The 26,679-nt window shown below is 42.1% G+C and overlaps 3 protein-coding genes across 7 annotated transcripts in view; 2 read left to right on the forward strand and 1 right to left on the reverse strand.

The window, feature by feature from the left end:
- Positions 1-17: 17 nt before the first annotated feature.
- On the reverse strand, positions 18-7,096 carry enpp4 (ectonucleotide pyrophosphatase/phosphodiesterase 4). 2 transcript variants are annotated; one of them, XM_076723019.1, is made up of 8 exons: positions 6,973-7,096; positions 4,867-5,116; positions 4,248-4,541; positions 3,938-4,042; positions 3,409-3,607; positions 2,969-3,142; positions 2,327-2,596; positions 18-2,140 (listed from the first exon to the last, which is right to left on the reverse strand). In XM_076723019.1, the coding sequence occupies exons 2-8, from the start codon at positions 5,101-5,103 to the stop codon at positions 2,043-2,045; spliced, it is 1,377 nt and encodes a 458-aa protein (XP_076579134.1). In that variant the 5' UTR covers positions 5,104-5,116; positions 6,973-7,096; the 3' UTR covers positions 18-2,042. The 2 variants fall into 2 exon arrangements, with proteins under 2 accessions (XP_076579134.1, XP_076579133.1); XM_076723018.1 differs by having other exon boundaries at positions 4,867-5,104; positions 6,973-7,094.
- A 4,112-nt stretch (positions 7,097-11,208) lies between these two features.
- clic5a (chloride intracellular channel 5a) lies at positions 11,209-14,315 on the forward strand. 2 transcript variants are annotated; one of them, XM_076723723.1, is made up of 6 exons: positions 11,209-11,265; positions 13,001-13,110; positions 13,437-13,562; positions 13,664-13,770; positions 13,892-14,055; positions 14,129-14,315. In XM_076723723.1, exons 1-6 carry the CDS (start codon positions 11,209-11,211, stop codon positions 14,291-14,293), a joined length of 729 nt encoding a protein of 242 aa, XP_076579838.1. In that variant the 3' UTR covers positions 14,294-14,315. The 2 variants fall into 2 exon arrangements, with proteins under 2 accessions (XP_076579838.1, XP_076579839.1); XM_076723724.1 differs by having other exon boundaries at positions 13,898-14,055.
- A 3,538-nt stretch (positions 14,316-17,853) lies between these two features.
- The window catches only part of mgat5 (alpha-1,6-mannosylglycoprotein 6-beta-N-acetylglucosaminyltransferase), a 90,137-nt gene continuing 81,311 nt past the window's right edge, over positions 17,854-26,679 (forward strand). For all 3 annotated transcript variants that reach the window (XR_013076203.1, XR_013076204.1, XM_076723504.1), the window contains exon 1: positions 17,854-18,030. The gene's annotated coding sequence lies outside the window, so the exon portion shown is untranslated. The remainder of the gene's footprint in view (positions 18,031-26,679) is intronic.

A 26,679-nucleotide genomic window follows, 5' to 3' on the forward strand; every position in this document is an offset into this window, starting at 1 on the left:
ACAAAACATCTATTTTTCCATCAACTTTATTACATTAAACCCCAGGAATCTCTGCACAGCCCAGGCAGGATTTGCATAGTACCAAAAGGACTTTTCCCACTTCTCAAAACTAGAAACCCAGTGACTTTTACATCAAGCACGAATACAGTGCAAAGACCACAAACACAAAAATATCCTAAAAGTGAGAGACCGTTGTCCTGAGACACACCACACAACTGAACTTTGCACTGAGATGCCTTTATGGCACGAATTTATGATGTTTTACAATATCATACGGGGAACAAGAAGAGGGTGAAGATGATGGGGAATTTTTCCTCTTTGCTTGTTTCAGCAGCAAGAGGCAAACAGTGCTTAAACATACACACAGACACACACAGACACACACAGACACACACAGACACACACACACACACACACACACACACGCATGAACAGTATATACATATCACTAGCTACATTGCTGGAGACGCACGCAAGCAGCACTGCATTAAAAGGTGAGAATGGCAATCCCACGAAAAGACCAAAATCAGCATGTTTGTCTGTGTCTTGGTACTCTCTGACATCTCTGCCTTGTTGGTGGCACGCAGACCCAAAACTGCAGATGTAAATCTTGAAAACAGGCATCTCATTTTTTTAAAAAAACACTCCATAATTCCCTGAAACTGCTGGGTACAGCAGTTTTTAAGCAAGCATTTGAATGGGACGACTTTCAGCTGTGGGTGAATACTCATTTGATGGTGTACTCAGTGTTCACAGCAGCAGGCGCACAGCGGATGAAGCCAAAATAAACTACAGTGCCAATGTTTGTCACAATGAAGCAACATGTCATCCAGTGCATCAGTGTGGCTCATCTGTGTGTTTACAAGTTCATGGACAAGACTGGAGCTGCACGGCTCTGACCTTGCTTCGGTCTTTTCATGGGATTTGTTGGTTTTAAGATGAGAGGCATCAGAAAGCATCAGATAAACATGAAAACTTACCAAGTTTTTAACTCATTGTGTGAATCTGATCTTGCACTATTCATAAAATCTAAGCGTCCAACCTTGTGCCAACAATATACATTATATTGCTTTAATTTAAAAAAAAATAAATCTCTTTTTCAAGTGAATATCTCTTTGGAGCATCTGTTGTGCATCTTAATAACAGTATTTCAGAATATATTCAGAAACATATTCCTAAACTTACTGAACAATTTGCATAGAAATCATCCTCCTCAATACACCACTTCTCCTTACTGAGAGCATTTTAGTATAAATTATCATACTATAATTTAAGAATTGAAAATGTATTAATTCAGATTTCTAATTTCAGTTTTTAAGTATGCAAATATGGATCAAAGCAGAATGGACGCGTCATTGAGACAACTCAGTAACAAATACACAAAAAACAGTTCCAATAATAACCTTTCAAGCTTTCCTCTTCACCAACCACTAGGCATCAACGGGACACAAAGTCAATCTTAAATGAGCTACTGGCTCCCTCTGCTGACAGAAAGAAACACTACAAGTAAAAAAAATAAAATAAAAAACAAACACGAGATAAAGTTTCATCTAAGGACAGTTCACCGCAGAAATATATAAAAGAAATCTCTTAAATCAGTAACGGTATCTCTTTAAAGACCCAGAATAAAATTCTTAACCTCAATGTCATCCTCAAACCATAAAAGTCTTCAATATTTCCTCAAAATGAGTTACATTCCTCAACAAATCACAACTGTCTTCTTGTCACATTTTCAAGTCCATCGTAACAGGGTTTAACAACAGTAACATAAACATTATGGAGAGTCAGGGACAAGTATAGTATTCACTCTTTCCTACTGCTGTTTTTACACCAGTGTCCAACTCCACACCAGGTGTCAATGGGCCTGAAGGCATTTAAGACAACAGGTCTTTCCAGTGCACGTGTGTCAGTACATATACAGCATACACATGCCATAATCAAGGCTAGAGCAGCAGCCACAGTCAGTAAAGTGCAACATGTCAAGTACCTCTTGGACCACGAACAGGTCACACAGGTTTGTGTCGTGACCGGCTCTGACTGGTTCACTCCAACAGGGGCTCATCGTCATCATAGTCAACCTGCAGCCTCTGGAAGGGTCGGGGGCCTGAAGGGCGGCGGGAGCTCAGCAACCTGAACAGAACTGAAGGGAAACAAGTCGTGTTCGTTAGTTGGAGACATTCAGTGTGTTCACATGTCAAAACAAGCACTATCTCCGCAATTCATCCAAATATTTGAACCATTTTCCCCTTCAATTTTAGACGCCCCTGGGAAAATCATGCATGGACATAACACACATTAATATGCTGTTGCAATCATTCAGACTTACCAGTGATCATAGTGAGTACCAGCAGGACGCCCACCACCAGGGCGATCATCAGAGGGACATCCCAGCAGGTCTCAGCAGCCAGCAGGCACCGAGCCTGGGTCAGGGTGCCATTGTTGGGCTGCGGGGGCACCGACAGGAGGTGACACATGAGCGGGTAAATGTCCACGCTCTGTAAACGGCTGATTTGATAACCCTGACGGAAGCTGGGGCCCGTCGCTGCCAGGAAGGGGTGCATGCTGGGTAGGGAGTTATCGTAGCCATGATCGCCCACTGAGAGAAGGAAGGAGAGTAAGAGCATGGTGGGTGGAGGTCCTGTCGTTGGACATTTTGCTGATGAATGTGAATATTTCCATGCTGCACTTGTGCCCAAAAGTTTCAAAAAGAGGTTTAATGTCCATTTTAGTACCTCAGTTTTAAAAGCAGAAGGGGGAAACCCTTCTGCTTTTAAAACCAAATTAAGCGCAAGTAGCTTATCGCTGTATCCTGGAACAGTTACACACAAGGAATGTATATAGATGTTATTAGAAAATATAAGTCACCTTGAGTAAAACAAAAGCAAGTGTGTGAGAACTGAGAGATGACTTTGTGGAAGAGCGAATGTCTGGCTGTCACAGGACTGAGAAAACAGTTACAATGACGTACATCTTGGCAGCTTGTTCCCTCGCTGCACAATGGTCCAGCCCTCATCAGCAATCACTATGATTTGCTGGATACGTTGGTTGTTCCTGTAGTGCAGCCTATCAGGAATGGCCTTTTTCAAATATGCCATCATATGTGGATGGCACTTGTTCAGCAGGTTGTAGATAGTCTCTGGGTCTGGAAAGCATACACACAGATGTAAGTGTGAGCATTGCCCTAAAAACGACACACGAGAATGGACCAAAACTTCTGTTTCACCTTTACATTTATTGTAAATAAAGCAGGTTTTATGGGTTTTATACAGAAAAAGCCTCACTTTTTTGCCAAGGAAATTCATCGTAAGTATGATCAGACAAATAAAGAGACAGCCTGTCATGGGTCTGTGTGCTTGTGTTTGCATGCAGGCTCTCGTGTCTCATGCCAGCCGATATGAACCTGCTTACCTGTATGCGGGATGAGAGCGGCGACCGGTGTGAGGTCCACCAGTGTGTAGTTGTCTGGGTGGAGGCAGTCGTCCAGCCGTATGAGGCGCTCGGCTGAGCACTGAGCCATGCCGTGGTCGCTGGTTATCATGACGTTGATGCGACCCCAGAGGCCAGTCCGCTTCAGCTCTGACACCAGCAGGCCGACGTTGTCGTCAACCTGGCAGCATGCAAAGAGACACAGCCGTCAGTAAGAGTGAAAGGGGATTTGACTAAACCTCAAGCGTGCAGAGCCATTGGGTCATGCCGAGTTAATGGCATTTTTACAAGGAACTTCCATATTTATTGCATATTGTAAAATATTATCCAACACAATCACATGACCTATATGTTAGGAATTTCTGCTGATGATGTTACTAAGAATAAAACTGCAGCTAATTTCAGAACTTGTTGCTCAGGGCTTACTAGGTAAGTGAACATTCTTGGGAATGTTAACAAATGCATGTGTTTGATATCTTTGAGGTTTGAAGCTTTAACAAAATCACTGTACCTCCTTCAGCACTTTGCCCATGGCAGTGGTGTTGTCGGGACCAAACATGTGACCTGACTGGTCTGGCTCCTCCCAGTAGAGAGCAGCAAACATCACTCCTTGCTCCTGGTGAAACAGGTTACATGATATAAATGTCAGACAATAGCTACTCACCTGCCGGGCATTCTAAATTTTACTACCTTGTGCTCTAAAGTGGCACTAACACAGTTTTAGAACAGCCATAGACCAAAATGGAAACCTTGGAAAACATTTACGGGCAATCAAAAGTGAAAATGCAGTGATAGTGCTTCCAAAAAAGTAACTGTCCTACCTTTCCGTTTCCCAGCATCCACTTTGTCACATTCCCCAGTCGTTGCTGGAATGTCACACCGGAGTTGTAGGGAAAGAAGTGCGTCGCTGTGCGGTTTCTGATGGTCACGTCAGAGCCGGGCCACATCATGGCGGCCGTCTTGTAGCCGGAGTCCAGCGCTGTGACCCAGAGGGGCTGCGTGCTGCTCCACCATGACGGGTCGGTGTCATTGCCGGCTTGGAAGTGCTTGTGGCTGATGGGGTCGTACATTTTGCTGGCCAGGATACCGTGAGACTCAGCATACAGCCCTGTGACCTAGATTTGATTATTGACAATTGATTTTGTTGTGATTGTTATAATTCATTATTATGCTAATATATTGTGTGTTTGAGTTTATTCTTTTATCTTCTAATATCTATTTTCTTATGAGACTTTCAGTTTAAAATGCAGCTGCACCAAAGTAGTTTGTACAGCGTTTTCATGTTTACTTGACTGATTTTCCACATATGCAAGTCTGCATTATTATCTGTTTACATGAACAGAGAAACAGCTGAAAACAAGTGTTTTCCGACAAGCATGGCACACTAACTATCTGGCAGAACATCTTTCCCCACACAAAAAGCACGAGCAGCATGGTTACCAGGCTGTAGTGGTTGGGAAATGTCTTGGTGGTGAAGACGTTGGTCAGCTGCTCCACCAGAACCCCTTGGCTGTAGAGGAGCTTCAGGTTCGGCATGGGGAACCTCTTCAGGTAGTCTGCACGGAAACCGTCAAAGGACACCAGCAGCAGCGGCGGAGGACCTTGCTGATCCGTGATGTTTTCTCTCGCCAAAGCTTGGGCACCACACAGGAAGCCCAACAGCATTTTCAGTAACATCCTGAAACGTTATCTGCAATTGCATATGGACAGACAAGGCGTGTATAAACAAGACCAACAGCTCTGTGAGGCTATTTAGGTGCTGCGGTGCTTTGAGCTAAATGCTAATGTCAGCACACTAACATATTCACAATGACAATGCTAACATGCTGACGTTTAGCAGGGATAGTGTTTCCCATGTTCACCATCTTAGCTCAGCATGTTAAGATTTGCTAAGTAACACTAAGAACAACTGAGGCTGATGGGACTGACATCAGGTTTGCAGTTTCTATTTCACACCTCGAAACTGCCATTACTGAACTGCATGGTGGTTGAAAACCACGCGGTCAGAGACCAAAGTATCCGTCAAGCTTCAGGGTAAAAACAAAAGGAACTGAAAGCGAATGCCTGGCTGGACAGCAACGGACAATCATCTCCAAATGCTAAAAATATTCTTTGTTCGTTCACTTTTGCTTTGCAGGAAGTGAAACTTTAAGTGGTTACTTCATGTCATACCAGCAGGCAGCATCAAAACTGCAACCCGTCTACTTCTATAAGCGACGGGTTCATTTGCTGAATGTTGGCTTGTGTCACGTCGACTTGCTTGTCTGTTATGGGAGAGGGTCGTCTTCAACTTATAACACAGTATGTTTGAGTAGAGGAGGAACTGGTTACAACGGAAGTTGACGGGGATCTCTATCTCAGTGTGTGCTGAGGATAATGTGTGTCTGTAAAGGATTCTACTTAAAATAATGTGCTGTATGTTCGATGAGGTTTGGCAGTTATAACAAAGAGGTGTAGACCTCTTCTTCCACGACAGACAACAGAATTTGTCTTTTTGAAAGGCTCTTCAAGATTTATTTTGTTGTCACGACTACACGTGCATACAAGACGCAAGCCTCAAAACAATGTCATTTTTAAGCCGTCAGTTACCTGATTCCTGTTCACGTTTCGATGTTCCACAAGAACATCCTGTTTCATGTAGATCAATCTACGAACATCTGCTATAAAAAGGAGTGAAAACAGGAACTTTTCACTTGTACAAACATCCTCTGTGTGTGGAAGGAAACTGTAAAGAGATCACAGGCCTCTCAAAGACATGAAATTGAAGCAAATCAAAACAATTTAGATTGACTACAAACACGTCTTTTATACGAGAAGACAGACAGGCATTGAATGTCTGTTCCCGTCTCTATTTGATTCAATTCATTAGCCTGTGAAGACATTAGTCTGTCACCTCTGTCTGAGAGGAAGCTCACAGGGTTATCAAAGTGAAATCTAATTTGTGAATACTGGAAATGAACTGAGGAAGACATGAATCGAATAAGATAAACGAAAAATGAATATTGATTTCTAAGTTTGTCGATGCTCCCTCCAGGCAGCATGGTCTTCTGCTGCATTGCTCCTGCAAGTCTTTTTTGGAAATCCATAAGAAGTTCATATAAGCGGCAAATTACATAAGAAGTGCTGCAACTGTATCATCTCTTTGTACATTTCTCTTGTTTTTGTAACTCTGCCACTGTCTCTTACTCATAGACAAATAACTGTAACTGCTGCACATAATTTAATTAAGCAAACAAGGCCGTGACGCAACTGAGTCCAAACTGAAAAATTAAAACATTCTTCAGCAGCTCGTGACAAATAAATAACCACAACCAGGAAGTCACCGTTCAGCACGAAAAATCCCAAATAACTGTGACTAATAAATGCATTAATGAATAATGAAGACAACCCACAGGTAAAACGAAGAATGGGTGATATATAATGAGTTAAAAATACTAATTTTATTTTCACTTTCAGCAGTGGAGAGGTTAGCTGTCTGCATAGCATATGTTAGCTTGCTGATGGTACAGCGGTCACACATTGCTAATGTCTGTTTAATAACGTTACCTGTGACAGAGGTGACAGGCGGTTGTCTCCACACAGTGCTGATGAATAACTTTCGCTTCTGTCAATTTCAGCAGCTACATCACCAATGGACTTCACCAAAAAACAAAAATGCTCGGACGTTGTCGAGCTAACTAAGATGATTTTCTGAAAGTTCCGGTTACGCATTTCAAAATAAATCCTCATTTGAAACACCACATGCTACAATACAGAAAAATGTTATTTTGTCATTAATTGTTTCATTTTCTATATTAATAGGAATTTAACTGATAATTTGTGACTGAGCGAAATTCAGCAACATGTAGAAATGATCTCATATATTAGTTTTTAAAATATAATGCTTTAATTTTGACGTAACAACTGTACGCCTCTGCTCTTGTTGTCGCGACCTTAACGTAACCGTCCGCTTGCGCTTTAGCTAAATTGGCAGTTCAAGCAGCGAATGAACGTTCAGATTCGGGGGGCGGGACAAGTATTGCCGTTTGCTTTTGCATGATGTGGTTGAATGCAAAATATGACAGTAGTTGTAGTGTTAAAAATCGGGAAATCTTGTTCTAGAAGTTAGATTATGATTAGACTACCTCAATATTGCGTCTAGTTTTTATTAGAATCACTAAAAATACATCCACTAGATAATGTTGTGGTAAATTAGTTTAGATTAGAAGTGCATGATCAACTCCACAATACCTCTCAGCATTCCCTTGCAGCGTTGTCTTGTAATTTGCCAGGCAGATGATGCGGTTGTGTACTCTTTCTCTGTTGCGTTGTGTTGTATGAGAAGCACCACCACCACCGTCACTTTCGGCATCAACCAGCCATTTATTCTAATGGTGCAAGAAGTAATCCCTCACAGTCTCGCACATGGACTTCTCAAAAATGCGAGAATAAAATAACATAATAAGAAAAATAAGACTCCACACATTTTACGTTCAGAGATTAAGCTAGCAAATCCATTTTAACGTGATGCACCCAATAACGTGACTTAAACAATTAAAAACACCGCCAATATTAACATACAGTATTTTCTGTAGGGATAGAGGGCTCAAGTCATCATACAAGGTACAAAAATCACACTTTTAGCCATAAAACAAAGTTAATATCCCTGTATTTTTACGGAACTGATGTACACTTACCACTGAGACGGCATTCGCAGACCATTACCTAAGTACAGGTAATAGTCCCTCCCCACCCAAGTCTGCAGGGCCCCAGCAGAGGGCGCTGCACTCATTTTACCCTCAGCCTCTGTGGTTATTTCATTACTATCATGCAGAGTAAATAAATAATAAAATACCTATACTTAGATGTGTTTTCACCTGACATTTAAACTGATGTATCTACAATCATCACCAGCTTGATAGAAATAGTTTTCCTGACCTATGGTGGGTGACTCAACACATTGATCATGTGAACCTCTTAGACAGAAGGATCACACAATGAGGCGGAGCAGGGTGCCAGGGGATATTTACTCAAGCTGTGCCTCCTAGAGTTATAAAATTAGTTAAATGACATCTATGACAAGTCTGCTGGGATATTTTACAAGGAAATACCTAATCAGTATTTCAGTGATATTAAACCTTGCTTTCACTTTTTTCTGACAGAAAATGTGTTGCTGATTAAACACTCATATTATGCTCCAAAATGCATGAAAACACACATAAGCATGCTAGTGGTTTTGCATGTATAGGCCCATCACAAAGCTTATGTTCTGGTCCAAACAGCAAACTTAATGCAAGAAACTTACTTCACGTTGTTTTTTCTCCTTCAGGTTTGATTCATGGCCAATGAGTCCTTTTTCGTCCCGGTGCACTTTGTACTCACAGCCATTAAATAATTAACTTTTTGGAGCTACTTTCTCTCCACCCAACAATAGCCCTTTAAGAATCATCACAGCTGTCTTTCTTTGGCATTGCCTTTGGACCTTCCCTGTTCAAAGTCCTGTTTTTTGATAAGGTAGCCACTGTTGGCATCACAGTCACTCTTCTTTATACCCTGACACGTTTAACCGTCTCCTCAATCCCAACCTCTGTTTAATCTCTTCACCCAGAATGGATGCGGACAGCGCATATGACACCCCAGACTTAACCTACCATGAGTTATCAGGTACGTATGACATGACCGACGAGACAGCTTCTCAACCTGCCTCCGAGGAGAGGCGAAGCAGATCCTCCTCATCCTCCTCCTCATCTTCCTCACATGCTGACAATGGAGAGACAGGGGAGATGGAGCACTGGAATAGGGAGGAGGAGAAAGAGGAATTGGAGAAGATGCAGGAGGAGGAGAGGGGGTCTCCAGAGGTGGAGTTGGACGAGAGGAACTCATCACGCAGATCTTCATCTGCCTCATCATCTTCATCAGCGTCTGAGAAGAAGGGAGTTGAGGAGAAGCCAAAGCCTGTAACAGACAACTCTGACTGCACACTATTTGTTAAGGTAATAATAATAATAAATACTAATACTAATATTCCTAATAATAATGATGATGATGCTAATTAATACTAATAATTTTCAATCACAATAGGAAATGTTGTACATGTCACACACACACATACACACACACACACACACACACAAACAAAGACGTACAGTTTGCATGGTCAAACCTATAAACTTTGTTTGAACAAACTTTTAGGCCTCATAAATCTCAGTCATAATCACCTTCATATCAGTATGAACAAGTGTGCAAGGTCAGCGAGTATCTCTTAATGTGTGTGTGCACGTATGTGTGGGCAGTATGTGATTGTGGTAAATCCAGAGGTGGACTTTATGTCCTATTGTTTCAGTCCTCTAAACACCTCACTGTGCTGTTCACACACACACACGCACACGCACACTTCTATTTATAGATCATCATGTTTAGTCATTTCTGTGTGTTAGTGAGCATGAGTGTGTGCATGTGTGTGTTACTGTGGTTCTAAATATAAGTTAAGTTGAACTGACAAGAATGTTCTGACTCAGTGGTCGGGTAGTTGGGGATGGCTCCTGTCGCATGGCCATGTGAATTCCTCTGAGTGAGTGTGTGTGTGTGTGTGTGTGTGTGTGTGTGTGTGTGTGTGTGTGTGTATTACAAATGCGTTGGTTAGTGGGCTTCCTCCAGATATCTATCTATCTTTCTACCTATCTTTCTATCTAGTAGTATAATCTAAACATTGTACCTCCCCCCCGAAACATGCACTCTAACTAAACTTATTACATGATCTGCACATTCCACACTAAAGTCCAGTTGCTCTGGCGTACACAGGGATCATAAATTTGGCACTTTGAAACTACAACCGCATAAATGATAGCAATATAACCCTGAGGCCAGTGCAGTAGAATAAGAGTAACAGAGGTCTACTGATGACAGCGCCAAGCCCAGTGTTTTCTCGACGTGTTAGCATTACAGTAGCATTGGAGCTTTGCTTTCATTCATCCATTCATTTTCTTTGTTGTAAAGCACTTTCACCAACATTGCTCTTATGAAAGGTGCTGTAAAAATAAGGTTTATCATTATTATCATCATTATTATTCTATGTCATCCAGTGCAACAGTGTGGCTCATTTAAGTATTTTTATGTTAGTTTTTGGACAGCAATGGAGCTCTATGGCACAGATGAATAAGATGTATCAGGCTGCAGATACACACGCAATGACTGTATTCTGGCCAAGCCAACATGATTAAAAAGGTATGAATGAGCAGTTCAGACGCAGGCTGAGAAGTCACAGCGTGGGACCCATGGGTGCTGATGAGTCTGACAAGGAGACGATGACTCCCGATGATTCAAAGTCACCCGCTTGTGTTGTCAATCAGAGCTGTGAGAGGTGGGAGGGGCAGGGCACCCTTGGGTGACTTGCTCTGCCCTTTCCCTCCTCACTACTTTAATGTTTTCAGTGCCACCCCCTCCCCACCCCACCCAAGGGGGTTATTTTTGCCCAACACTGTCACGCCCCACTGCTGAGGCCTCGGGTACAAATTGAACCTCTCACACACACACTCTCTCTCTCTCTTTTCACACACACACACACACACACACACACACACACACACACACACTCTCTCTCTCCTTGGCATTCGTCCTCAGCTGACACTGACACAGCTGCGATGGGACCAAGCGGACTTCACTCCACGGACCTGGAGTAAAATCTGCTGTAAACTAAAACAGCTCTCTCACACACACACACACACACACACACACGCACGCAGACACACACATCTACACACCTGTGGAAACCAAGCACAAAAGCAAAGTGTGTTTTTCTTGACCATGACGGATACTGCAGCTGAGGAGGACAAGGACCCTGATATTGAGCTATTTGTCAAGGTGGGGAGTTTTGTGTGTGTGTGTGCGTCGGTGTTTGCACCGTTCTTTGTCACAATTTGTGCACGTTGCAAGCTGACACTAGATTACTTTTCACTTCTAGATTACATTTCTGCACAAGCTTATTTATCTCAGCCTGCAGTCTGCCTGTAACAGTTGTTAGTTTTGTGTAGGACACGTAAAATTTAAGCTGTATATTCACGCTATAGAATCTGTAAAATATTGTGTGCGTGTGTGTGTGTGTGTGTGTGTGTGTGTGTGTGTGTGTGTGTGTGTGTATTTGGGGGGTGGCTCCTTTAAGTGTGTGCATGCCCTGTTGTTGTTGTGTGCTGATTTTCCATGTGTTAACCTGACACCCACGTGCACAGACAATCTCTCTTTTTCTCTCTCCTCATAAATAATTACTGGGGTCATTCAGCATTGAGAAAAGCCGTTTTAAATGGTCTGAGGTTATGATGCAGTATGTGTTGGCATGTACAGTATGTGTAGGTATGTCTGTGTGCACAGGTTTTAGCATGCCCCTTTGTTAGCTGACAACATAGTTTAGACATACTGCTCTCTACTGTATACTGTATTGTGACAGTCTGCAGAGTCTGCTGGATGTGCAGCAAAATCTGCTGGTTGCCCGGCAAGATCACAAGACACCAGGACTTTGTTAGCTTTGGATGGAGCTAGGCTAACTGTTCCAATCTTAATGCTAAGCTAAGCTAACTGACTTCTGGCTGTACCTTCCTATCTAACGTACAGGCAGTGTATGAGTGATATTCATTTTATAATCCATGTCTTGAGAAATGAGTATGAGTGTATGTTCGCTCCAATTTTTAAGATGAACAGTTCAGTGATTTTGTTTCAGCTCTTTAAGTACAAATCATATAGAGCAGTCATGGAGCAACAGTAATTTAACATTAACTGTTCCTGCTCATTAAAACTTTCACACTGCACTGAAATGAATGAATAATTATTCCTTCAAATGTCTGAAACACTGTATCATGGTCTACACGGTGCTTAGCTCTTATGTAAATTATACATGGATTCTAGTAAATGGGATAAAATGTGTTTTCCAAATAAAACACAGTAAATCTGCCAAATGGTGAAAGATGACTGGACTTGTTTCCTCAAGGATTTCAAAAAATAAGTCTAGATCACTCATGTTTCGGGTTCAGTGAAAGTGTGTGTTTCTTTGTGTGGCAGGACAGTAGGTTCTATGATTTCTACAGCTGATACGCTGCTTCAGTGTTATAGGAACCAGGAGTCCAAACAGGCAGTGAGGCGGCAAATGGAAGCAGTGTGGATTATTCATGATGGACTTGGTGTCTCATTACCGTGTCCTGTTGCAGCTTACGCATACAAACACACTCAAGCACACATACACACACATTCATCTTAGCCTACATGATCATATGCCAATTATAAATGTGTGTATGTGCACACACAGACCCAACTTCAATCCCACGATTTCATAGGTAATAGGTAATTCGTCGAATGTGTATTTGCTCAGTCATCCTGAGTGTGTGCGTGGAATATCTGTGTGTGAATCGGTGTATGTGTGTATGTGGGAGCATACAGTTTGCATGGGTGTCCTTGTCAGTGTGTTTGTGAACGTGTGTGCGTGTGTGAAAAGAGGCAGCATATGAAGGCGATGGAAAATGTGTGTCTGCATCACAAATGGTCTGAAGTCTGCATGCAGCAGAAATCTTGAACAATGTTTGTGTGTGCGTGTGTGTGTGTGTGCGTACAGGCTGGGAGTGATGGGGAGAGCATTGGAAACTGTCCCTTCTCTCAGCGCCTCTTTATGATCCTCTGGCTCAAAGGTGTAGTCTTCAACGTCACCACCGTAGACCTAAAGAGGTAATAATGCTGTCATATCTTCATAATATTACAGAAAAATGCCATGAAAGATTAAAGGACAGAGAATAAATATCATAGCATAACACAGTCCTGGTTAGCCAGAGATAGACAGAGACACAATACCCCATAACTTATGGTTTGATTAAGCACCCAACAGTTAGTTTAAGAGTAGCTTTCATATATGCGCTAAATTAAGATCTGGCTCCAAGAGGTGCTTTGAGAAATAATTGAAAGGTACCAGAAACTGTAATATTGTCATTGATATTGAAATAGTGTTCCATTACACATTTATAGTAGAAGTTGTAACCTGATTCCAATCTGATTAGGAAACCGGCTGATCTCCACAATCTGGCCCCAGGGACACACCCGCCCTTCCTCACTTTCCAGGGGGAGGTTCTCACCGACGTCAACAAAATCGAGGAATACCTGGAGGAAGTGCTTGCTCCGCCTAAGTAGGCCCCACACACAGAAACATACAAAGATACATGAAACAGGTTGAGCAACATCCTAACGGACACCACGTTCACATCCTGTGTGTTTTTTTTTTTTTTAGGTGTCCCAGACTTGCAGCAAAGAATCATGAGTCCAACACAGCAGGAAATGACATATTTGCTCGGTTCTCCGCTTATGTCAAAAACACAAGGCCAGACAAAAATCGAGGTAAGCACACTGAGTGCTGAACTAATCAATATGTGCATCTACTAAACATATGCATCCATTGTGATCCAGATAGAAGCACTTGCTTATCAGCTTTGATGACCTGGATATGTGTGTGTTTCAGCATTAGAGAGTAGCCTAAACAAGGCCCTGGCTAAGCTGGATGAGTATCTGATGAATCCGCTACCTGATGAGGCTCAGGAGGGAGAATCCAAACGCAAATACCTGGATGGAGACGAACTGACGCTGGCTGACTGTAACCTCTTGCCCAAGCTTCATGTTGTTAAGGTAACTTGCTTTGGGTTGGTCCATTTCACCTTCTGAATTTGACGGAAGTAACACAATAACTTGTTTTTGCCAGGTGGTTGCGAAGAAATACAGAAACTATAACATCCCACCAGATTTCAGAGGGGTTTGGCGTTACCTCAGCAACGCCTACAGCCGAGATGAGTTCACCAACACATGTGCATCTGATGTGGAAATAGAGCTGGCCTATAAGGACGTTGCTAAGAGGTTGGGGAAATGAATGCGTCACAACCACAGTCACTATTGTACCCGTCTGTCTTGTGGGAAAATCAACTAAATCGTACTCCTGACACACAGTGTATTTACTGTGTCTACAAAGGATGAGCCGAGTTGAAATGTGTTTAAATGTAGCTCAGTAGTTTGGTGTCGCAAAGAAGAGACGCGTCCTAAAAATGATTCATTGTTTTTTAAAGGTGCTGTGTGGCATCTCAAGCCTGATTCCTCTGCAATAATGCTGACTATAAACATGTGGAACAGGGGGGAAATTGTTTGCTGATATTGATTGTGCTGCTGATTTTTTTCCCCAAGAATTAATAGGATTTTTATTTATTGAGGTAAAACGTTTGCAAATGGCCGTTTGTTGAACCCCTTCCCTGAACAGGGATTGTCAAATCAAAGTTTAGGTTATAGTTTAGCTCCTGGATGGTAGCAGAGTTCAGGGTGATATTAGCGGCTCTGTCCTGCTCTTCATTGGAATTGGCGTAGTTTAAACCCCAGCAAATGTCACACGAGATAGCATTATGTTTGCCACACGTCCTCATCCTAAGAGCCTTTTCCCACCTAATGTTAAAAGTGCAACAATGGAAAGTTTGACAGGGGAAGCAGCAGCAAAAAAGGGTGGTGCGGCTTCACAAACGGCCACTTGGAGATGTCAGAAACTGAGAAGAAAGGTAATGATGGAGGTTGATTTCTCCTGAGCTCGACTGAAGAATTCCCTCTTCCCACTCACTGTTTATCTAATTAGTTAACCCTGATGATATCATGTCATGAATTCCTTTTATATATGTAGTCTAATAGAGATAATGGGATGCATAAAATAAGGTTTTATTATTTGATCTGTGCTCTTTCTACTGTTGCTTATATTGTATTATTACATTGCAGGGTTGAATTAGTAGAAAGGAAAGTGTTGTTGGAAAATACTGTCAAGAATGTGTTTCAGCCAAAGTAATTTGTCTTTTGTTGGGGCAGTGTCAGCTTTGAAGACTTTATAGAGATGGTGTCCTCCTTGTCTGAATGAGGCAATGACTGACCAGTTCAATTTTGGCCTTATTCATCTGCTTGAACTGTGTACCAAAGACGGATTATCTTTGGCGATTACAAATGTCTTTTGTTTCCTCACTTTTATGGCCTGACACCACAGCTTATGTCTTATACTATCAGTCAGCTGGAATGGTCATAGTCTCATGGTGTATTTCAGGTTAAAAGTACACATTCAGTTTGATACATCAGCCTTTAATGAAAAGAAAAAGCACTGAGACAAACCAAGTTTACCCCAGAGGAGTATACCACAAATTGAAATACAAACTGGTGGTAGTAAATGTCATTTTAATCACTTGTGCCTTAGCGTGAATCAAGCTCAGCTCTGCCTTCAGCTCTTTATGTTTGTACAGTAAATTATGTTTGAATATAATATCAATGTGAATTATTGATGTCATCAAAGGACTTCTCATGCCCCATGGAGCCGTATGATAATAACATAAACTTAATATTTCTGTAAATGATTGTAGCTCAACTATATTAATATTTTGTCTGATGATTAGAACCATGAACCCACTGTGAATATGTTGCTTATTTGAATAATAAATCTATTTTCTCAGACACTGAGCTTGGGAGTTGTGTTTATTTTATTTTATTTTTTCTACTGGAAACTGTCTCATTATGGTCGAGAGCGGATCTTGACTGTGTGTCTCCCACCAAAGTCATGACTGTGTTACATATGAGAACCAGCAGTACTGAAAGGCTTTGATACTGCTTTGTTTAGGTGAATACATGCTGACAATTTGTGAAATATGCTCATGTTCATGTTTGCACTTACAAGAAAATTACCTCTCACAGTCACAATCATGATCAATAGGCAGAAATAAACAAAGGGCAACCTTGAATGCAAGGGCCCATTGGGATGAACAATGCATTTCCCCCAAGGCGCTGCTGTGGACTCCGCCTTTTCTCCACCTTTTGCTTTCAGTGTTTGTTATCACTTCAGAGAGCCCCCCCAACACCCTACTCCTCTCGGCCTGTCTGCCTCTTTCCCCCCATCACCCCTCTTTCCTGTGGTGGTTGAGTAGAAACTTTATTTTTAATGTTCTGACTACTAGTATAAAACATAACACATAAAAATGCACAGCATGCAAACCAGGAGGACTGGAAAAAGAGCAGTTGCTGCAAGAAAAACGTGACCCTGTCTCTTCATTACGGAGCAATTTTTTGTATTTGAGGTCTTGTTGTAGCGTTTGACAGCCAGCAGATGGCAGCAAACACAAAGCCTTTATTGGTCTGTGACAGCGTGTTCATGTAGTGAGGGGTCGTCCTGTTTTATATCTACCCTGCCTGTTAAACTACCTTGATGTGGCAAATGTTACTGAACCATGAGAGCACATTTCTACGCACCACACAGGCCTGGTAGTCATCAAAGTTTAAAGCAAGCTTTAGATAAGTGAGTAATGTGTTAAGAGCAAAGCATTAAATGGTCTAGGACCGAAATATATTTTAGATTTATTAACTCCATATGAAGTATCCAGACCTCTCAGGTCATCAGGGACAGGTCTATTGTGTGTTCCCAGAATGAGAACCAAACAAAGTGAAGCAGCTTTCAGTTACTATGCTCCTCACCTGTGGAACACTCTCCCTGCACACCTGAGGTCTGCACCAACTGTCAGCTCATTTAAATCAGGGTTGAAAACATTATTATTTGCTACAGCTTTTACTTAAAGTAATTATATTTGCTCAGTGACTTTAATCATTCTTAATGCTAAATTAATGTCTTTTACTGGCTTCTGTTTTTAATTTTCCTTTAACTGTATTTTAGGTTTTTTTTTAATTCTCTTCTAATCTCTTTCTTTCTTTCTTTGAAATGTATGATTTTAATGTACTTTTATGTTTCTGTAAAGCACTTTGAATTGCCTGGTGTATGAATTGTGCTATACAAATAAATTTGCCTTTGCCTTTGCCTAAGAGACTCACCAGCAAAACAGATTTAAATACAAACCCAATCTGTCCTTCATGTAGATGAAGTGCAATTTGTGGCATAATGTGATTAAATTATACAAGGTGGCTTTGAAGTCTTGTGACCTACAGTATTGCTTTTCATCACTGGTTGATTGTTAAAAAGCAGGTTTTTCATTTTAATAGGACAGAATTTGCTTTGATCTTGGTTGACTTTTTGCAGTGATGAGTATTTTAACTTTATTTTACACCTCACTCAGTATCAGTAGTGGAAGATCCTTTTCTCAAGTAAAAGTAGCAATACTTCACCATAATAATACTGTACTGCAAGCTTAATTCAAAGTACTCAGTATCAGGGGTGGCAGATCCTTTTCTCAAGTGAAAGTAACAATACTTCGCTGTAATGATACTGTACTGCTAGCTTAACTTAAAGTATTATTAGCAAAATGCATCTAAAGTAAAATAGTCCATGTAGAAAATTGTCCCCTGTAAGTATTTGCATTCATGCAGATTCATTAATGTTGTGTCAGTCCTATTTCAGCGTGCAGCTGAAGTGAGGTTGCTCAACGCTAGCCCGTTGTTTTTGCCGGATGTGAATTTGCAGACGGTCCCTAAACTGCCGCTCGCTTTCTGCAAGTGGGCAGACCGAACACAGAGGCTCGTGCGCTGTGGCCAGGATCTCATTTTCCCAGTCTGGTCAACACAACGACGGCTCCGCTCGTCCTATCCTGGATTTTAACTCGTATTCCCCTCCTGTAACATCACCACGGGCTACCGACAGAAACCGTGAAAAAGGTAAGCTCATCACTGTCAGCGGCACTGCTCCGGAGCTCGTTTTGTCCCCCATTGTTCGCGAAATAATGCCCGAAGAAGAGGCGCAGTGTTTAGCTGTGTGGGCTCGGGAGTGGGCGACTTGTCATTGCGGCGGTGTGTGTTTTGTTGTGAAATGTGTGGTGGTCGACCGAGGCAGCTAGCCGTCTCAAGCCTCAAAACAAAGCTAATGTAGCCAGAAACAGCGATAGCTTCCATGGAAATCGGCTAGCCTCATTGAAGCGGACCTGGCTGGTAATAGAGCTGCATAGCTAACGTCAACGCTAGCTGGTCTTTTCACAGCCAGTTGGGGAATCAGGACGTTTATCGCCGCAGCGAGCAGGGGGTCCCATTGTTAGTGCCCGACAGGTTTAGCTAGCTCCTGAAAGAAAAGAGAGTATTTTATTGTGCTGAAACGCAGACATTAACGGACGACCCGCAGGTCGTCTCCGGCCGACTGGCATCGTCTCGAACAGGTTGTTCAAGAATAACGTTCAGCTCCGGAGTCATTGGCAGCGTCTTGTGGTCAGAGTGCTCGTTTCCAGCGGCGCCTCGTTAATGGTGCAAGCTGATTGTAATTGAAGCAGTTTTCATTTCCGCTGTGTGTCCAATGATCACGCAGCAGGTAACGGTGCACAGCTGCACTCAGGTGTGTGGAGACGGAAGTCCCCGTTACAGACTTGTTTGTATCTTACAACACATTGTCACGGATTCAACTGGTAACACAGTAACCAGGGATTTCACCTTGTTATGCACAAGCTTTGGAGACATATTTGCTCGGGGTTTTTCTTTCAACTTTCAGAGAGTGATGTTGCGTTTTGGTGACACAGACGCAGATAACATGCTGGGGGCGTTAATCGCGTTAACTTGTGTCCTGGGGGCTCATCTGCTTTGGTGGAAAATTGGAAACACCTGGCGAGCATTACATCAATTAGCACCTTTATTTTTCTTTAAAAAAAAAAAAAAAAAAGAAGAAGTTTGGTTGTACAACAGTTTTGTGAATGACAAGCTTGGTTTTCTGATCTTTTGTGCATTAGGTCACTCTGGCTCATCGCTGATGCACTTAGCTCACCAGTGCAGTCCAGTAATTTTCAGTCTGCACCATGAGTGGTCTCATGTAATCAGGTTATGACATGCTGATTTGATTATATGACATGTATCTTGTGTCATTATCATGCAGGCTCCAGATGCGATAGAGTGTACTTTCAACAAGCAGCTTGTCAAAAGGTCTTTGTGGCTTTAAAAATGCTTGTCATTCAGTTGTGGTGGGCAATCAGCGACACTGAGTTCATCCCAACAGGGACAATGAAATATATCTTATCTTATTCAGTGTGACCCAGTAAAAACTCCCTGCTTACGATCCTCGACTGTCGTCTGAGAGCTAATGCTGAGTGTAGTGACCATCCTGAGGTGAGCCACCAACTGCCCCTGGCTTTATAAAGAGCTCTTTCAGCCACCTTTTTGCTGGAGCCCTTGGGATTATAAATCCTGAGGAAAAGGAGCTTTGCTTCAGTGGCATGCTTCACTGGCAAGAAATCGGTGTGTGTGTGTGGGGGGGGGGGGGGGGGGCACTGGGGGCCTCGGGTGGAGAGCCAGCAGAGGCAGTGGACGGATGAGGAAGGAGGGATTGAGGATGGAGGAGGGATCGGGGAGAACTGGGCTGTGGTGATGGATGCCATGCAGGGAAGTGGAACGCCTGGCCTTTCTGTGATTAAAGGGCCTGTTCTGTTGGCACAAACATGCGTTCACACAGATACACCTGTCTTCTTTCACTTGAGGTCAGACTGAGGTATAAAATCAGCTTTAAGGAAGAAGATTGTGCCATGTTCATTGCACTTTAGACAGAAACCCCACTCCACCTTGGCACTCCACCCTGAAGAGGCTCTTTCCCATGACGCAACACAGATTTGCGTCTTCACAGTCAGTCCACTGTTTCAGCTCTGCAGTTGCACAGCGAGTTGCATTTATTCGTGTGGCACATCTGAGCTGAGAGATATTCATTGGTAGGGCAAGTCACAAAGCCTACACTAAATCCTCTTGAAAAGCTGTTTTCATATCCAGGGCAATGACTAAAAAACTGAAGAGGTAATAAAAGGAAGATTAGGGATTTTCAAAGGGCCTTTACTGTAACCTCAAACATTCATCACGCCCTCAATTTCATGCCTGGTTTTTGTCTCAGAGACTATTGAAAGATTTCTCTCATAGTTGGAATATTGAACCATGAAACTGCTGTTGAAACCTTAACTACATTAGAATATAATTTGGGTGTGAGACATTGGTAGCACCGTTCCCTCATTAGCAGCTTATCTCTAAGGGAGAATGTGGAAATACCAGCAGGCCAGTGTGAGCTATCGATACTTTCAGCAAGATGTCTTTTGTATTGCATGAGTTTGACAACCAGGTTGTTCTGACTGTGTGTTCATACTGACTGTGTTGTGCTTATTCAGTCATTTTCAAGTCTCTCCAGTGACGGTCTGACTCAGTTATAGTTCAGAATTTTGTTGCTACTTCCACAGAAAGAAGAAGCAAATGTGTCTGGCTTGAGTTTCTGTTGTTCTATTTTATGTCACAAGGACAGAAAGTGAGGACGTTTACCACTCCTGACTTCTGTAAAGGGTTTTAGAGGATTTGGATTGCATTAAGAGTGAAGACCAGAATTAGGATTAGTTTTATTTGAGGGAAAGTGTTATACACCCGTAGTGCAGAGGGTTGGGCTTTTGGATTTAATGCAGTCAATGAAGGCCCTCGTTGGCTGGCTGATATATGTGTGTGTGTGTACTGTATGTTTGCATGCACGTCATTGCATGATAGTTCATTGCTGTTAAATGCTACACTTTTTTGCACAGAATAAATGTGTTGGCTGAAAATACTTTGCCATCATGTACAATTTCGTGATGCTGAAAGCTGTATGATTGGATTTGATACCTCTGTGTGTGTCTATCTTTTTATCACTGTTTTCACTTTATCAAAAGTGATGCTCCTCTCCGTGTCGGGATAAGGCCAACTTGTGTTGTCATAACAGCAGAGCTTGTATGTGGTGGTGACAGGAAAAATGAAGTGCCACGTCTACCCTCAGCACCTCATCTGCGATTCCTACCCATACTCGTCACTGGGTTTGTTTCCGACATGCAGATCTTGTTCACGGTGGTCTTGTCCTCTACCCTCTCATCTCATGGCATGTTGTGACAGGTTTAACCTGTCAGTGCTCAGCCTGAGCAAAGGTATGCCTTAGCACTGTTTTTTTTTTTTTTTTTTTTGCCTTTGGCTTTATCAAGTGTTTTTTAACATGAATGCCTGTTACAAAGTCCTTAAAAGCAACAAAGGACATAAGAAGCCAGTGTATCATATCGAATGCAAAGATCTTGAGTGTTGTTTATGTGTGGTTTTCAAATGCAAAGGGAAGTTCCTGTGGTCATCAGTGTCTTTCAGAAATGATCGCTTCCTGTCTTGCTTGAGACCTACAACAAGCTGCTCTGTCTGCAGCCTCTTTTGTACTTTGGCTTCACGTTGCATTTTATTCTCAAGAAATCAAAATTGAATGTATACTCTATATAAACTCTGCTCAGTACAAACAAGTCCTACATGGCCACAAAGGCTGGACAGCTGCATACACAGAACAAGTAGAAAATGAATAAAAAGTCCGATAGCCAAAGAATTTTTGGGTCACCGCCTTCTTGGTTTCCTTTTCCATGAGAGTGGTGTGAAATTCAGCATGTTTTGTTTCTCCCAACTCCAAAATTGCTGAGGTGATTCCTTTTGTGAGGACAGTGAAGAGTTCACTGATTGTCACCAGTGTGGTACAAACGGCAGTTCTTGCAGGCCCTCTGGGTGTTAAAGCTGTTTGTGGACTCTGCTTGGGCCTGAATAGTTCCCCACAGTCACAATTGATGGGATTTAGGCTTCCAGGGTGGATCTGGACTTCTTGCTGTGGAGGTCAAGGTCGACAGGTGCTGGGCTTTATATGTACAGTTGATTTTTTTATTTTCTTTTTTGTATTTCCCTTCTATGTCTCCCTTTATTTTCCTGATACTATTGCTGCTGCCTGTAACACCCAAAGACATTATTAATCCTAATGTCTTATCTTATCTTATCTTATCTTATCTTAAAGAGTGCTTTAGTTCTTGTGTTTCAGGGCAGAAGAAGATGATCCCCAGCACGCCAATGGCTCCCTAACTGGTTGCCTTAAGGACACAACTTTTATTTCCTTTTTTTCACTGTATGTTTAGGCTCTGGTATATTTTTTCCATGAAATCTCACTACAGTGAAAACAGGAGACATTCACAATAGCTACATTATTTCATTATTTGCATACTAAACATTAATTAATGGCTAGTTTAGTTCAACTAAAATTATATACAATAATACAGTAATCTTTTTCACTCTTCATATGTGTTAATGGGACATATGAAAGAGAAGCACAGAAAGGGTACTGTGCTTTAAAGGAACCGCTGCGCTACATTACAGTCTTCATCAAGATGAATACTGCAAGGTGTCGACAAGTAGCAATGAATTTTTATGGACTTAATTTGTCACGTTCTGATGGCGCTATTTTGCACACAGACCGGATCAGCGTGGTTGAAATGAGCAGAACGACGCACCTAAGTGAAGCTTAAATACAAGGTTTTCTCTATATGAGTCCACACAGCCGTCTTTATTCCAAGGGACGCTCTCATCAGCCAGACTGAGGTGGACGGTGGCAGAGGAAGGAGAAATAGGGCATTTGATTTTTTGAATGCTCATAAAAAGGGACAGGTTTTGTTGGCTGACAGGCGGCATGCGTTTACTTTCAGACCACACTGCTTTGCATGTCCCATGTAAATGAATGGCTGCTTGTGTTTATGGACATGATTTAACTTCCTGCAGTCGTGTCACTTGGTTACTCTTGTGCAGCACCTCACTCTTTCAACACACCTGACGTTATAGAAGGCTGACCAACCAAAACTAGCGTTTTTGTTTTTTATCCTCTTCACCATACACAAAGTGTACAAAGACTTCCGTGGCACCCTCACCATCAGATATATGTTCATTTATGAAGGATTGTGAAAGTTACAGGAAGCTTATTTTGTCTCTCCTCAAAAATTTGTGTCATGCTTCAACATTCATATGACAAATCCTGAAATTGCTACCGTTGAAGAACTGTTTAAGCCAATCAGTGACTCGATAAAGGACCCATGAACATTGATCTGGGTGGCCCTCACATTTTAGATCAACTTCCTGAAGTTAGCTGCCAGGAGAGCCTCTCTCAAACCATGGCGTTTGCGCTTCATATCTGGTTACGAGCTGGATTCACACCAGTAAGGTGGTGAAGCTGCAGCAGCAGGGTCTGTTTCTCTGGAGGGCCTAATGAATAATTAAGAGGCGGGGCTTATGTGAAGAAGCCCATTAAGATGCAGAGTCACACTGGTCTCCATGGTAGCAGGGCCATATTATCAGGATCACGTCTCCTTTGGCCAGGCAACAGGCGTACTCGCACAGTCTTAGGCTGGGAGAGGATGGATATTGACTGGAAAGTGGAATTTCACTTTCCCGGGTGAGTTTTTGAATCGATGCTTGCAAACGTCCCGCGAATTGAGCCTTTCAGTGCCTGTGCCAAATGCAGGACTGTCACAGTGTCAGTCAGACCAATCTGTGAGCAAGGTTAGACGTGAGGCCATCTTGAATCTTTGTGTGTAGAAAAATCTGTACATGGGTGTTGGCCTTGTCTTAGATGGTGTTTTAATTCAGCAGTAATCAGATTTTATCAGGGGCTTTCACACCTAACCTGATTGGTTCAAATGAACCGAACTCTTTACCCATTTAGTGCTGTTTCGGTTGGTGTGAGAGCTGTCAATCAAACTCTTCTGCAGACTGAACGTCTACTTTTCAGGCGGTCTCGATGAGACCGATGATGCAGAATGACATTGTCAGTCCATGTGACTTTATGCCCACAGCTGTTGGTTCAAAACACAGCAATATTCAATTTATTTCAAGTATAAGATCAAGAAAAACAGCAAAGTCTCTGTCAAGTTTGGGCATTTTTGCTTGAAAAATCACATAAATCATCATTTGACTATCAAAAAAGTGGACATTGATTTTCTATTGATCGACTGATTAATTAATCTTCTACACTACAGATGTTAAAGTGATCTTAAAGGGAATTTGCTGATAATTATTTGCTGATTGACCAACCGATTGATCCAGAAAATAATGGGCAGACTAATCTAGACTGAAAGTAATTATTAGTTGCAGCCGCGGAGTACAGCCTGGGTCAGGTCATACTGACTATGATACCTTGTCGTGTGAAAAGTAAGGCTGCTGGCTGTCACAGCCAGAGAGCTATGAAGTTACCTGAGGGTGAGAAGTCAATCTCTGTGAAAGCCTATTTATATTCAGGAGAAAAATGGATACTTTTTCAAAGTTGATCCATAATTGATGGTCGAGGCTACATCTAGAGCATATTTCACTACTTTCTGTGGTTATGCAACAAGCTCTTAGTGTATGTTATTTCAGTTCAGTCCAACGCTGTCTCTTTCAGACCTGGAGTAATGCACTGGAATTAATCCAGAACACCCTCTGCCTGCTTCACCTTTATGGAATATCCCTAAACTACACTTTTAAGTTATTTTCAGCCCCGGTGACAAATGGAAAGAGTCTTTACCTCGCTCAGCCATCTGGCCTGGTCTTAACAATTCAGCATATGACAGAACAAGGGCAAAGGCTGCGTGATTAGGACTCTACTGGAGAGATATTAAAGCCTGAGATGATTATTTTAACAATAATGCGATATCAACTCTTAATCCCTGCGACTTTGCCATAAACCAGTTTCATCTGTCTACACAAGGAAAATAAACTAAGAAAGTATGATAGCTGCAACACAGATGAATACCGCTCGTGCTTGCAGTTTGCTCTGGTCTTGTACAATCATGTAGGTCATCTGAACAGGTATTTCTAAAAGCTGGGAACTGGAAAAGCAAGGTTCTACTGTTATATAAATGCTTATCAGGGGTTGTTCTGGTGCCACTGAATTAATATTTATCAAGCCGCAGAGCAACATACAACAAAATGTCACATGGGATGTTTGGTGCCTTGGAGATTTTCTTGTATGCATCTCCTGATTTGTGCTTTTTAGTAAAACTGTCATGGATTTATTTTTAATTTTTGCATTCATAATGCAGCTCTTGATAGGAAATTGACCCACCAGCTGTTTGACCTTCCATAAACACGTGTGTTTAACATGTAAATCACTTGTCACACCTTGATTATGAACAGATGGTCTCTATTCAACTTATTATACGATGACTAAAAAACAGTCATCTGCACCCGGTAATGGTTTCTGTGTATTTTGTTTTTAGATTTGTATTTAATTTAGATGAATTTGTTTTTCACTTTAACACCAATTAGTCTTTTCTGCTGATCTGTTGTTCACCTAGATTTCCTCTCTCTGCTGGTAGATTAAAGGCTTTCTGCAGTGCTTAAATATAAAGGTAATCAGTGCAACAATGAAAACATAAAATTTATATGGAGCATGGAATAAAAACTGTAAAAAAGAAAAAAAAAAAGGACCCAGGAAACCTATTTAAACCAAATTTGTAATTTCAGAATGGAAACTATTTTTCCCATTCCTGCTTTTTGAGATGTGTGATTTTCTTTTTCCATCCGTCACAGTTACTGTATCCAACAGACCCTTCTCTTTTTACGTCTGGCTGGGTGTAGTGTCTGTACTACAGTGTGGTCGATACTAAACTGAACAACAAATGCAGGTTAGAGATGAAATTTCAGCTCTGTTGTCCCTAACAGGAAAAAGTCCTTTGTTGCAGATTTGGGAGGACAGTCATTTCTCGGAGGCCTGAATGATTCAATTGTTTCTGTCTTCACCGTCTCTTGAACCCGTGGGCTTTTGTCTGCTGCTACTTCTTCCAGCAATGAAATACCCATTCAGGTTGTTACGTTATCATCTCAACTTGCGAAGGATCATATATTCTGCAACCTCAGCTGGCTGTCAACACAGTTTCACTTGCTGCCTCGAGCCAGAGGGCTCCCTGCCAGACAAATTACGAACCTGAATTAGACACCAGAAGGTAACTGAGGAGGAGAAACATGCATTGCTCGGGGGGCTGAACAGCTGCATCGCCCTTTTCTCTGCAGATTACAGGATGCAGTGCGTGATTGGGAAGTTTCCTAACAAAGGAGTGATGTTGCATGATAAATAATTAAATTAAATAAGATGGATGGACACAGGAAATCAGGCCGGACAGCAGAGCCAGCTCCAACTGTGATTGCATGTCTTCAGAAACTGAAGCGGTTGAGTCAATGTACTGTGTAGGTTTTGGCTCGTGCTTCTTACAGCGATGTACCACAGGGCAGTGTGAGCAGCATTCCTCTCTGATAAACAGCCCCAAAACCCCCCATCCTTGTCGGCGCCCAAACCAGAGAGTGCTGCCAGCCTTTTCCTGCTCTCCTCCGAGCAAGTGAGTCCCAAGCAATGAGAGACATCTGATGTTATCAGCGCTGCAGATTGCACAGCGCTTCTGCCAAGGGCTTGTCTCATGAATTCACAGTGCAGTGCAGAGATTTTTTTCCCCCCCAACCGAAAGCCTTGTTTTGCACACATCATAAAGCAAATCAGAGTGTGTTAAATGTAAAAAGAAAGGACGC

This window comes from Chaetodon auriga, chromosome 23 (assembly GCF_051107435.1).
Source record: "Chaetodon auriga isolate fChaAug3 chromosome 23, fChaAug3.hap1, whole genome shotgun sequence".
NCBI classification, from domain to species: domain Eukaryota; kingdom Metazoa; phylum Chordata; class Actinopteri; order Chaetodontiformes; family Chaetodontidae; genus Chaetodon; species Chaetodon auriga.